This window comes from Chlorocebus sabaeus, chromosome 22, assembly GCF_047675955.1.
Source record: "Chlorocebus sabaeus isolate Y175 chromosome 22, mChlSab1.0.hap1, whole genome shotgun sequence".
NCBI classification, from domain to species: Eukaryota; Metazoa; Chordata; class Mammalia; order Primates; family Cercopithecidae; genus Chlorocebus; species Chlorocebus sabaeus.
Window position 1 is genome coordinate 52,343,940 of NC_132925.1, and position 12,116 is coordinate 52,356,055.

Genomic DNA, 12,116 nt, shown 5'->3' on the forward strand with positions numbered 1-12,116 from the left:
TGTGGACCCATTTCCTCACCTTACAATGGTAAAATGGATCCCAACAGAACAAACTTGGAAATGAAACTATGAAATCATTAAACCATTCAAAGGAGAAAAACTGAGGTTTAGATTTTAGTCATTTGCCAAGGTCACACAGTTAGCAAGTGATAGAACCGGTACAGAAACTAACCCAAAGCCTTTACTCTTAACCAGTCCATAGGCTGCCTTCCTGGTAAACTGAATCTTGACTCTAGAGGGCCTTAAATACCACGTTAAGGAGTTTAGGTTTCACTCGTTAAGCCTGGGGATCCCCTGGAAGATTGTGACCAGAAGAATGATGCGATCAGAGATTTTAAAAGTGTACCTGGCAGAAACAAGCAAGAGAATGAAGCCAGGGAACCCAGTTAGGAGGCTATCACAATAAAAGGTGTGAATAAAGGCCCTAATCCAGAATAATAGCTATGGGGATGGAATAAAGGAATAGTTCTTGAGAAGAAATAATCTACTGGCTTTGTCTACTAATCTTAAATTGAAATGTATCACTGCTTTGATGTGAAATATGCAAACCAAAGTGTCTTTAGAGTCCAAGGGAAACTCCGAAGGTAAATGAGCATCCCAAATTCATTCTAGTCCATTCCCTACAACACTCAGGTCCCAGGGCTGGTTTGAGGTCTTCAGGGTATATACAGGTCAGGATTTGCTGAGCCCCTCTGGGCCTAGTCTTGCAGTTTTCTATCATTACCAGTGAGTTACAGAGTGGCTCCAAGAAGTCTAAACCTGTGTTGTCCCCTCACTAATCCAATAGAGCTAATATCTCCCTTCCCCAGGACCGAGAATCTAAAACAAGTAGGGTTAGGCGGTTGCTGAACTTAACCTGATCCACCCAGGCAGCTGTAGCTTTCTGCTTTCTGCTGTGAACTGCCTGGAGGAGTTAGCTGAAGGGTGGAGATTCTTATCAGAAGAGATGTATGTGGATATGGAGGTGGCTGAAAATGACCAAGGGGTGGGGTTCCCTGGGGAGCATTCATTTACACATGAGGTGGGGCCAGGTAACAGCTCTCCTCCCCTCTCAGGTTATCTCCGGTGTTCCCTCTTCCCCTTTCTGGAAGGTTATCTCCTCGATAAAGGTAGCAGGCTGGGGAGTAGGGCCCATGAAACAAGAGTCCCGAAAATATAGACCAGTGGGCAAGCACAAGTGTGTGTGTCTAACTGTATCAATATCCAAGTAAGATAGAAAGCAAGTTCTCAGAGTAATCAGGTGTTGAATAAGAGGTGGATAAATCAGAGAGAATGACTAGTTACATTATTTTTCTACATGTTTACAATCAACAGGCTTAAAGTCCAAGGAAACTTGTACCACAGGAGGAAAAGTACCATTCAAGTGTGAGCCCATAGTTCAGACACTCAGAAGTCACCTACGATGAGGGATAGCTTCATGGGGCTATTGTGAGAATTCCACAAAATGACAGCTGAATCAGTGTTTGTAAACTGTAAAGTGCCTTTAAACTGCAAGGTCCTACATAAACTGGAAAATACAAATGTAAGTAATAATGTTATGATTATTTGAGGAGAAAACATTATTCTGAATATAGCCTGTAACCTGCAAATTAGACAGTAATAAATTGTTTATTTTCCACAAACAACAGAATTTGCCTGTTGGATTGCATCTTCTCTTTCAAACCTGATAACCTTGATGGGTCTATACATTTATTTTAGAGAGAAACTATTCAAAAACAGATCTGAGACCCCTTTCTGGGATTTACTTCAGAACTAGTTTGTAAGCCACAGAACATTGTCTCATTAACTTAGAGTCACGTTGCATTTTGGACCGTATATATTATCTAGCTTAATCAATAGATTTGACTCCAAAAGAATTAATTTTTTTTTTTTTTAAATCAAAATTTACTCCCTAAAAAGCAACGATTCTTAAACTTTTGTGTGTGTGTTGAGGGCCTGCCAAAATGCACAATACACAGTATAGTATGCATGGAAATACCTGGATTCCAGGTAAAGAATTTCTGATTTTCCAAGAGTTACAGGAATTCAAATAATGTACTACAGATCTGAAGGCAATTATGTTCTGAACATAAGCAGCAGCCTTGTAGGAATAAATAATCTCCCACAGGAATTGCTTTGAAGGAAACCATACCACTGTAGGAATGATGGTATGGTATCAGTGTTTAAAAAAGCATCCATTGTGGTCACCTGGGGTTTGCGTTGTCATTTCTGTAGCTGCAGTTTTTATTGTGTGTGCATGTGTGTATGTATGTGTCTGCTGTGTGTTTATTGCTAGTGGAATGGCTTGGCACACACAGGCCTTCTCAGATGTCCACCCTCAACTCAGTTTAGCTAATACAACTAAAAGGAGCCGTAACCCTAGGAAAAGGCATCGGATGGGCTGAAATTGCCCTAGAGGCTCCCCTGGTTGCAGGAGCAGGATTAAGACATGTTTGGCATTTGTTTGGCTGCTCCTGGAGGAGTCCTGGGAAAACGGGGTTTGGGACTTACACAGGTTTTCTATGTGACAGAGAGGGTTTCTTGTGATCTCACATGCCAACCACTGTTAGGAACAGACTCTATCAGCTTGTTTAATTCTTAAGACAACCTCCATGGAAAGGTAGCATTATTCTCATTTTACAGATGAGAAAATTGAGACACAGAAAAGTTAAACTACATAATCAATTAGCCAATAACTAGCAGAGCCTGGATTTAAACTCAGTTTGATTCCAAAACCCAGACTCTTTCCACTAGGCAACACTGTCTCCTGGCCTCTGTGAAATGATTCCTTAAGTCTCTCCCTCCCTGGAGGACCCCCGAATATGAAACCCATTTCATTTATTTCAGGAAAGGTGATGTTCCCAATGGCCCACCTGACACTTAGGGTTGAGACTCATTTGCTTCTATTACTAACTCCCTTTTTGGCCTTGCCAAACTCCTTAAGTTGCCTGGGCCTTGATGCAGCTAGATGCAACTTCCAGCTGTAAAACTCAGTGGCTGAATTCTGTGCACAAAGCCCAGTCCCGGCAGGTGGCGTGCCTCCTGTCCTGTGGGCTGTGCACAGCTTACCTCCAGGGTGCAGTCTTCTCTGAGCACCGGAGCTAGAAGCTTGCCCCACTGCAACAGCGTATGCTGCTTGTGGTCTATTTTACATCTTATTCATTCTCCTTCCATATCTTACCTGAACTCATCTGCATTCCTCATATATTTTATTTAACTCCTACACAGTATTCCAATTTATGAGTAAACCACAATATGTTTTAATTCCCCACGAGAGGTGGTTATATCCATTCTTTGTACAGCGCTGCAACCAATATTCTTTTACTTGGTTTCTTATGTACATGTGCAAGAGGTTCTCTAATGTCCAGAAATGGAATTGCTGAGTCATAGGGTTTATGCATGATTGCCAAACTGTTCCCTGAAATGGCAGTACCAACACACCCCCATTAGCAACGTGTAAGACTTCCTTCTGCTTCTCATATCCTCACCAATACCTATCAAGCTTATTTTTTTTCCCCAAACATTTTGGCTGCATTTGACTTAATGCCTTAGACTTTCTTCTTTATATTTACACATCTTCCCTACTGGGCAATAAACTTTGTGAGGGCCAAATCCTTGCTTAATTCATTTTTATATTCCTCTTGTAAAATTTATGGAGCTAAGTAAAATAAGGGGTTGTGAACAAATCAATAAAGGACAGAATTAATTTATCTTGGCCCGAGAAGATGACGAGTTCCATGTGGGCAGGGATGAGGCTTTCTACCTTTACTAATCTGGGGTGAAGACATAGGTAGGCAATCCCCAAAAACTGCAGAGGTGGTTGCACAGTGGTCAAAGCTGGCCTACACACAAGGCTTCAAGATTTGTAGAAGACTGCAACCAACCTTTCAGAGATCTTAGCTGCAGATAATTTTTATCAGAGTATTCACTGAATATTTATTGATGGTTGTGAATAGCCAATTTCCCAGTCTCTGGGGCTGTCTTTTTTAAGTAGCAAGAAGCCTGTTTCTGAATGGAACTTCCCCACCCCCAGCCCCACCCCATTACTAAGGGCTGGAGAGAATCCATAGGTCCTTCAGACCAGGGTGCTGCCTGACCTGTGGTAAATGCCTCTCCTTTTTGTCACTGCAGCATTTCCAGGCTGACTCATTTTCTAAATAAGCCACTTGTGGTTTTTGGTCTGACATCACATGTAGAAGAATGAGTAATTTTTTAAGAACCAGAATTATATTCTATCAGAATAAGAAACATTGTGTATGTTACTCATAGTTTTAGGACAAGGGGTCAACACTGGTCACAGATTTCCTAACTTTCTCCCACTCCTTCTTTCCCTGGGGCCAGGGGATGGAGAGAGAAGGTAAAGAAAAAAGGTGGATATGCTGTAAAATTTTGTGTGCACCTCTTATCACACTATGTAAAATGTAATACAATTGTCTTGTTGACTCTGCTAGATTAAATAAAAGTAATATGGCAAAGTAGCTCAGGCCATGAGTTCTGCTGCTGCACTGCTTAGGTTCAAATCCTAGCTCTACCACCTGCCCAGCTGAGTGACCCTGAGTGAGTTATTGACCTTGATGTGCCTCCATTTCTCATTTATAAAATAATAACAGCACCTACCATATAGGCTTATTATAAGGAATACATAAGTTGATGTGCATTAAGTATTTAGAATAGTGCCTGACTATGGAAGTGTCAGCAAATATTCCTATGAATTCATCACAATGTTTATGTTTATCATAAGTGCTCAAGAAATGTTTTGACTAAACAAATGACTTCTCTTAAAACATATTTGGAATCAGGGGATACAAGCAATGGCTAGTGGCAGATTCTTGGTTTGTGAAGGCGGTCAGAGTACGCCACCTCAAAATATGCCACTTTGTTGTTTATTCAGCTCAACAGTTTACACTGAGCTGAAGGCAACAGAACAACAGATACAGGAAAGGTTTTCTGACCGCCCCGTTCCTGTCTGAAGCAGGACTAAAACTTCTTGTTGGAAGGGTGCCTCTCCCCCAAAAGGAAGAAGGGAGCAAACATTCTTATCACCAGAGACAGGGAATTGACACTGAGATGAATCTCCACAGACAAAACCTTACTAAAATTTGTAACCCTTCTCTCCCATTAGTTTCTCCCATATATTTCCTACTTTCCCACAATTTACTGGCTGACTAGCTCAGACCCCTTTGTTTTGTCATATCGTCACAATTTATCATTCTTTATTTAAAATGGTATACAAGTTGTGGGCTTAACAGCTTGGGCCTTCATTTTCCTTATGAAGATTCCCATGTACACATAAAAATATTAAATAAAATATGTATACGTTTGTCCTGTTCATCTGTCTTATGCATGCTTAATTTTCAGGCCCAGCCACAGAAAGTAACAGGACATCTGCCTCCCCTACATCTGGAAATAGAAGGAACTCTAAAGGTCAATTGCCTTGCGCCCAGGTACCCCATGCTTTTGTTTGTTCTTTAGTTATGTGTGTTGTGGGAGGAGGGCTGTCACCTCCCAGGTGTCACTCAATGGGAAGTTCTATTTTGTTTTCTAAGTGTAAGAAGAGGGTACGGTTCTCAATCCTTGAACTGCGAAAACAGAGAATGAGTAAGAAAGGAGACCCTGGTATCGGAGAAATTCATTCTCTGACCTTGCAGCATCTACTGTCCATGAGGAGAAGTTAACAAGATAGTGGCATTTGGAGGAGTGTTATCTTGTTGAGTTAGCAGGATGGGTGTCACGTGTAGGAAATTATCTAGATACTTATTAACATTCAGATATTAACATTTTAACATATGGATTTTTTTTTTAATCAGTGCAGATGTAGTGTTTATCTTCACAGCATCTGTGGTCTTTGGGAAAATATACTTGAATATCAGGGAGTCATGAAGCAGCCAGAGTGAAATCCCTCAGAGCCCACCCTCAATTGCAGGCCTCTTTAGGATGGCTTTGTTGGGATCCGTGGGAGCCTGGTTATCAGAGCAGGTTGGTCCGGCCTCATTGGGACCACCATGTGGGCCTCAGCTGAGGAGCTTGATGACAGACCAGGCAAGTGAGTCTAAATTGACTCCTCCAAGAGCAAGGGTTCTGTGCTTATTTAAAAGGTTACAAAGTCCATAATATAGGTAGAAATGCTGAGTTGCTGAAGGAAGGCCAGTTGTCTTGGAGGAGAGAGATTCACTGGGGAGGTGTCAGGAGGCCCAGAAGTGGCATGTAAAGGACAGACACATTCTCAAACACTTGCAAACACATGTACACCTGCAGTCACACACACAAACTGACACAAACAGCTTCACACACCTAGATTCTTCACTCCCTACACTCAAGCACACACACACTTCATGGACACTCTCTCAGCCTAAAGGGTGGCCAAGGGGTCAAGACCTCATGGCTGAATCAAATGTTGGTGAATGCTGCTGCTTTTATTACACCAAAGGTCTTAACATTTATTAGGAGATGAACACAAAGCTTGGCATACTGCTGTCATAGTGGCATGCATTCTCCTCTATAGTGTAGCTCTGGAGTTCAAGGTTACTGCAGATTGCACATAAGAACCACTCTTCAGAGGGAAGAAAACGGGAAACTGCAGATCCTTGTTCTCCCGAATATCAGCAGACTCAAGGTGCTTCACCACCACAGCAGCCTAAGATCTTGTAAGTTGGGTGGGTGTGCTTTAAACAGTAACACAGGTATGACAAGGGATCCAGGATAGGGAAAGTTCCCAAAACTTAGGGCCAAGAGTACTTTTAGGGAAGTATACACTTCCCAAACAGGTATCACTGAATGGAGGCAGGGCATGCTTAGCACTGCAACTGAGCTAGGTTAAGCTGCCAGGAGTCCACGATTAATCCTGGTTTCACAGGGAAGAATAAGACATGATGGCGCTGTCACAATAAGGCCACTAAACTTATAGCAAACGATGACTTCAGAAGGAAGCTCTCGTGACTACAGGGAAGCAGCTCTTTCCTCTCTGATGCCAGGTACCCCTTGCTGGGTAGGCACCTGCCCTGAGACTGTCACATGGTCCTTTCTGGGCTGCATAACATCACTTAGCACAACAGAGCAGAGGAAGGGACCACACACATCAAGGTCATGGGACATCACCACCAAGCTGGCTGACTGTTGTTGGTGAATGTCTTAAATGCCTTTCCTGGTTGGGCCGGGTGCCCCGTGTGTCTGAAGAGCTAATCTGAAAAGAGGCTGGCAAAGGACTTCCTCAAGCTCCGGATGGTCTCCGCTTTGGCTTCATCCTCATTGGCTGAAGACCGGAAGAAGGAGGACTCAGAGAAGCTGAAGGCATTTGTCAGGGACTGCGACTTGCTTGAAGATAAAAACCAGAGAGAATGTGAGAGGGTGGTGTTCCCAGCAAGGCAGGGAAGGACGATGACGTGAGGATACACAACTAGAACCCCCACTCCCTCCCCGGGAAGACCAGGGTGATGGAGGATAAAGCCAGAAGTGGCCATGCTACCAAGACCCTGGGAGACCCCTACGCTACTTCCTCATCTTCAGTGCTACTAGAATAGAAAGGGTGGGGACAGTGTGGGAACAAGGGAGAAGGGAAAAAAAGAAATAAGGGAAAGAGGAGGAAGAGGTGACTCAAAGACTCCTTCTTTAATTTAATCCAAAATGCCTGAGGGCTAAATTTCAGAGATCCCAACTTGGTAAAAACTAACCTAGGAATCTCACATTACTTCTCTGATGAAAAGAAGTCACAATGGGCCTGTGACGCTGGCACTCTCTTCTCTATCAACTGTCAACTGGTGGAGCCAGATCAGAAGACCTGAGCCAAAGTCTCGTTCTGCCACTCAATCCCTCCTAACTGGAGGCAAGTCATGTGCCTCTCTGTGCCGAGGGTTCTCATCTGTGAAGTTTGGTAAAATGAAGATCTCTACGCACTTTTGGCTCTTTCTATTCTGATCTCTTCTCTGATTCCAAAAGAATATACTGGCTTGGCCCAAAACTCCAATGCTTCAATTTCCCTATTCTTTGCTTGTTTGTTTGTTTGTTTGTTTTGAGACAGAATCTCTCTCTGTTGTAAAGGCTGGAGTGCAGTAGTACAATCTTGGCTCACTGCAACCTCCGCCTCCTGGGTTCAAGCAATTCTACCGCCTCAGCCTCCCGAGTAGCTGGGATTACAGATGCTTGCCACCATGCCCAGCTAATTTTTGTATTTTTAGTAAAGATGGGTTTTCACTTGGCCAGGCTGGTCTTGAACTCCTGACCTCATGATCCACCAGCCTCTGCCTCCCAAAGTGCTGGGATTACAGGCATGAGCCACCACACCTGGCAATTTCCCTGTTCTTAAAATGGATGTAGTAACCACCCTTGCAACCCTCCTCAGAGGAGCGCTAATATGAGGTCTGTGGGGTTCAGGGTGTCCAGTGGCAAAAGAGATATATATCAGGCCTTTACAAGTTTCTTAGGGAGATTTCTAATGAGAAAATCCAAACTACACACTTTTTAGGGGCCTGTTTTCCCCTTGAGAGACTAGAGGTTCACAGAGAAAAACCATGAAGCACAAGGCCATGGGGAGGCCCAGCCTGCACTCCAGGAGAGGACATGAGATCTGGCTTCTCCACTGGCCCAGCTTTTCTCCTTCTTGACTCCCACTGGCTCTCGTTCCGGCTGCTTTCTGGCTCTAGAACTCTTCTCCTGGTGTCTTGGGACTCTCTGCCCTCCCTTAAATGCTGGGTGCAGCTCAGGAGAAACTCCCTTCTACAGAACTATAAGCAGTCTCTCTCTGCCTGCAGTGACAGTGAACAGACACCCTGCCTTTCATTAGGGCTGGGAACGAGACCCAACACGCTGGCCTCTGGGAGCAGGGGCACTCCTCAGCCCACACAGGCAGAGAGTACTGGGGATGAGCCTCCAGCTTGTCATCAGAGGCTGGCTCTATTCAACAGCTTCAGCCCAGAGGCAGTGACAATCCAAGGATCTGCCCTCACGCGGAGGCAGAGTTGGCTACTGAGAAGGCAGGAGGGATTAAAAAAAAGTCAGCAGGCAGTAAATAGCTGGGCTGAAGGGACATTATGGGGCAGGCAAGAGGCAAGAGGTGCCACTGGCCAGAGCTGGGGAGGAAGAGTGGGTGATGCCCCTCCCATCACGCTGGACTGAAGACCCAGAGAAAGTGACCATCTGGACACCCGAGCCCCGCAATCTTGGCTCTGCCACTAATTAGAGGAGTAGCTTGGCTTTGAGAAAAAACAAAACAAAACAAATTTCTTTGAGCAAAGTTTTCTCATCTGCAATGACTACATGATCTCCTAGTGGCTCATTTCAACTCCAGAATTCTCCAGCCTCCTTTTCTCCCTCCCTGAAGAGTCATTTGTTGCCCATCACTTCACTCCGAGAAGCAGGGGTGTGTCACTACCATCCCCTTACCAAACCCTTAAGGCTACAGCTGTCTGTGCTGAAGGTGGTGACAGAAGTCTGCTGGGGACACTGCAAGCAATCAGAGACCTCTGTGGGAGAGAGGGCAGAACTGACCATCGTCCACATCCAGGTGCTGTCCCTTCCAAGGACAGCTCTGCTGCTTCCAGGGGTCCTGTGCAGCAGGGCAGTGTGGAGGGGCTTCTAGGGTGACTGCTGGGTGTGAGGGAACCCAAGAGGATGGAGGTCCTCAGCGTCTCTGCCTGGGAACTCCTCTGCTGCCCACACCAGAAACTGACCTCCTCTGGACAGAGCTGAAGGTAAAATGTTGAAATGGATTTAACCAATTCCCTCTTTTCATTCTGGGCAGCCTTACTGATTGCATACTCTGAACTGTGAGTCAGAGGCAGAAAGATTAAAAAAATTTTTTTTTACAAGGAAACAAACACACAAAAAGAAAAGGAATGGAAAAAAAGAGTGGGAGACAGGGTTTAAAATAAACCAAAACCTTAAGCTAGTACAAGACTAGAGAAGGGACAGTGACTCTGCCATATTGCCACTTCCCAGGAAGAAAGGGAAGGGGGTTGAATTTCTAGCTAAACTTTAGACTTTCACTTCCCTCTTTCCTCTCTTCTCCAGTGAACGCTAACCATTCCTCTAACCAAACACACACACACACAAACCAAAAACCAAAAAAAAAAAAAAAAAAAAAAAAAAAAAAAAAAGCCAAAAAAAATCCCACCACAAAATATCTGTAGGAGGAGACCTCATTGAAGGTGATTTCTAGCAGCTCTGGGGCCCAAGGCCCACAAGGAGGGCGGGAGGAGGGGAGGGAGGAGCTGCTGAGTTGTCTCTTACTTGAGCTGTGGGTGAGGCTGGGGCTTCTGTGGTGGAGCAGCCAGGGGTGGCTGGGCCTCTGCCAGGGAGCTGCTGCTGGAGGGTGCATCTCCGTGGGTGGTGGGGCCGCCCGGCCGCTGAGGAGCCGAGGAGAAGGAAGAGGAGGAGGAAGAGGAGGAAGGTGGCAGTGATGGTCCAGGGGGGAGCCGGCGTGGAGGCAGCACCTTGCCTGGGGGCTGCATTCCTTGGGGTTGCCCAGGGCCCCCTAGGTTCAGTACAAGAAAAACTTCATAATTTAACCATATAAAAATGTTTCCTTATTAGAATCTACATCTCAAAGGGTGTGGTTAGTTAATTACCAAAAGGATAAGCTCTATGCCAAGAAGCCAGAGTCTCTGAAGGGCCCCAAAGGGGGTCCTTGGTTAGCTATCCTTGTACATAGCTACTAAGTGCTCCTCCTCAGAAACGCAGCAACTCAGCCACAGCAGAAGTCAGCAGGACAAGGAGGAACCAGGGGCGAGTGACCCTGTCAGAGGTACACGCTCTCACAGAGGACCCTAGAATGCAGGGTGCTCACCCCTCCTCCCTAGAGGTGCCTCAGGCACACACCACCCTGCTCCAGGGTTTACTGGGAAGTCTCAAGTTCCACATGGCAGATACAGGAGAGGGCGGTGGAGAGAGCACTGGATCTCAGAAATAGTCTACCAGTGACTCCCTGAGCAAGTCACCAAACTTCCCTGGGCCTTGGTTTTCCCAACAATAAAACTTTAAAAAGTGTAAACCCCGGTCTTAGTTGTCTTTTGAGGGGTAGTGGTACAAAGATAACAGGGTCGAGCAAGTTCTTCAAAAAGCATTCCATACTTTAAGATCACCTTGATGGTCACTGACTTATGTTGTTTTATGGAGCTGCCCTTGGTCCTGCTCCAAGCCTGCGTGGGTCTGATTGCCAGGCCCACCATGCCCCACCAGGGCTTAATTTTAGCATTAACTCATGCCCACAACCAGGAGAAATCCATTATTCCAGGCACTGTTTTGTCTCTCAGTACTATCCTCAGGGGCTCTAGCAGGATGAACCTGTCAGGCATGTGTGGTAGAACTCTCCAGACATCCAAACCCCACTCTCCCCTGGGGATGTTGTGGGTGCCATTTGGCAAATAAAAGCCCCCCTAAAAAGGAACAGCACACCCTCCTCCCAGCACGAAACACAAAACCATCTGGTGGCCTGGAGAGGAAAAAGGTCCTCCTTCCTCTGGGAGTTGATAGGCATTAAGGTGGTACCAGACTGCCTAGAGTTTGCTGAGGAGGGTCCCAACACTTAGAAATCAAAAGCCATCCCCATTAGCACCTACTCACTAGTGGAAATGATGCCCAACTGCCCTGGGAGGTCCAGTCTCTCAGCCTCAATCCCACAGTTCACATCCAGGGGCCTGCTGGAGGGAGTGACTTACAGAAACTCAGCACCAGCTAGTTGTATTATCACTTAGTTTTTAAGAAATACCAGAATATCTGCACCCTCTGGAGAGGCATAACTGTATGTCTATGCGACTGTGCACCCATGACTATCCGCTCAGTTCCCCACTACAGGGCACAGAATACCCTTTATCATCTAACCAAATAATACCAGAGTTAGTTACAGATAAATAAACACATCCATAAGTAAATGGAATTCTGCAGGCTTACGAAGCTCCAGATTCAAATCAAATAACTAGTGAAGACAATAGATTAGCAGATTATTTCACATTAACCAGCTTTTGCCATTTCCAAAGTTTGGCATCACTTGTATTAGCATTTTCCTGTAAGGTAATACAGGTTAATAGCTCAGTCTCTTGCACCAGAAACCTGAGTGCTTTCCCATTTGTGCAGATACTTGGATAGCCAGAAACTTTACAACTTAACACTGAAGACAGATATAACTTTTCCTTTATTGCACATTAAGC

The 12,116-nt window shown here is 45.1% G+C and overlaps 1 protein-coding gene across 2 annotated transcripts in view; it reads right to left on the reverse strand.

Moving 5' to 3' along the window:
* Positions 1–6,371: 6,371 nt before the first annotated feature.
* Positions 6,372–12,116, reverse strand: part of SYN2 (synapsin II) — a 192,235-nt gene continuing 186,490 nt past the window's right edge. For both annotated transcript variants that reach the window (XM_007985255.3, XM_007985254.3), the window contains 2 exons: positions 10,201–10,444; positions 6,372–7,290 (listed from right to left, as the gene is read on the reverse strand). In XM_007985255.3, the coding sequence (XP_007983446.1) occupies positions 7,155–7,290; positions 10,201–10,444 (380 nt within the window). In that variant the 3' untranslated portion in view covers positions 6,372–7,154. The remainder of the gene's footprint in view (positions 7,291–10,200; positions 10,445–12,116) is intronic.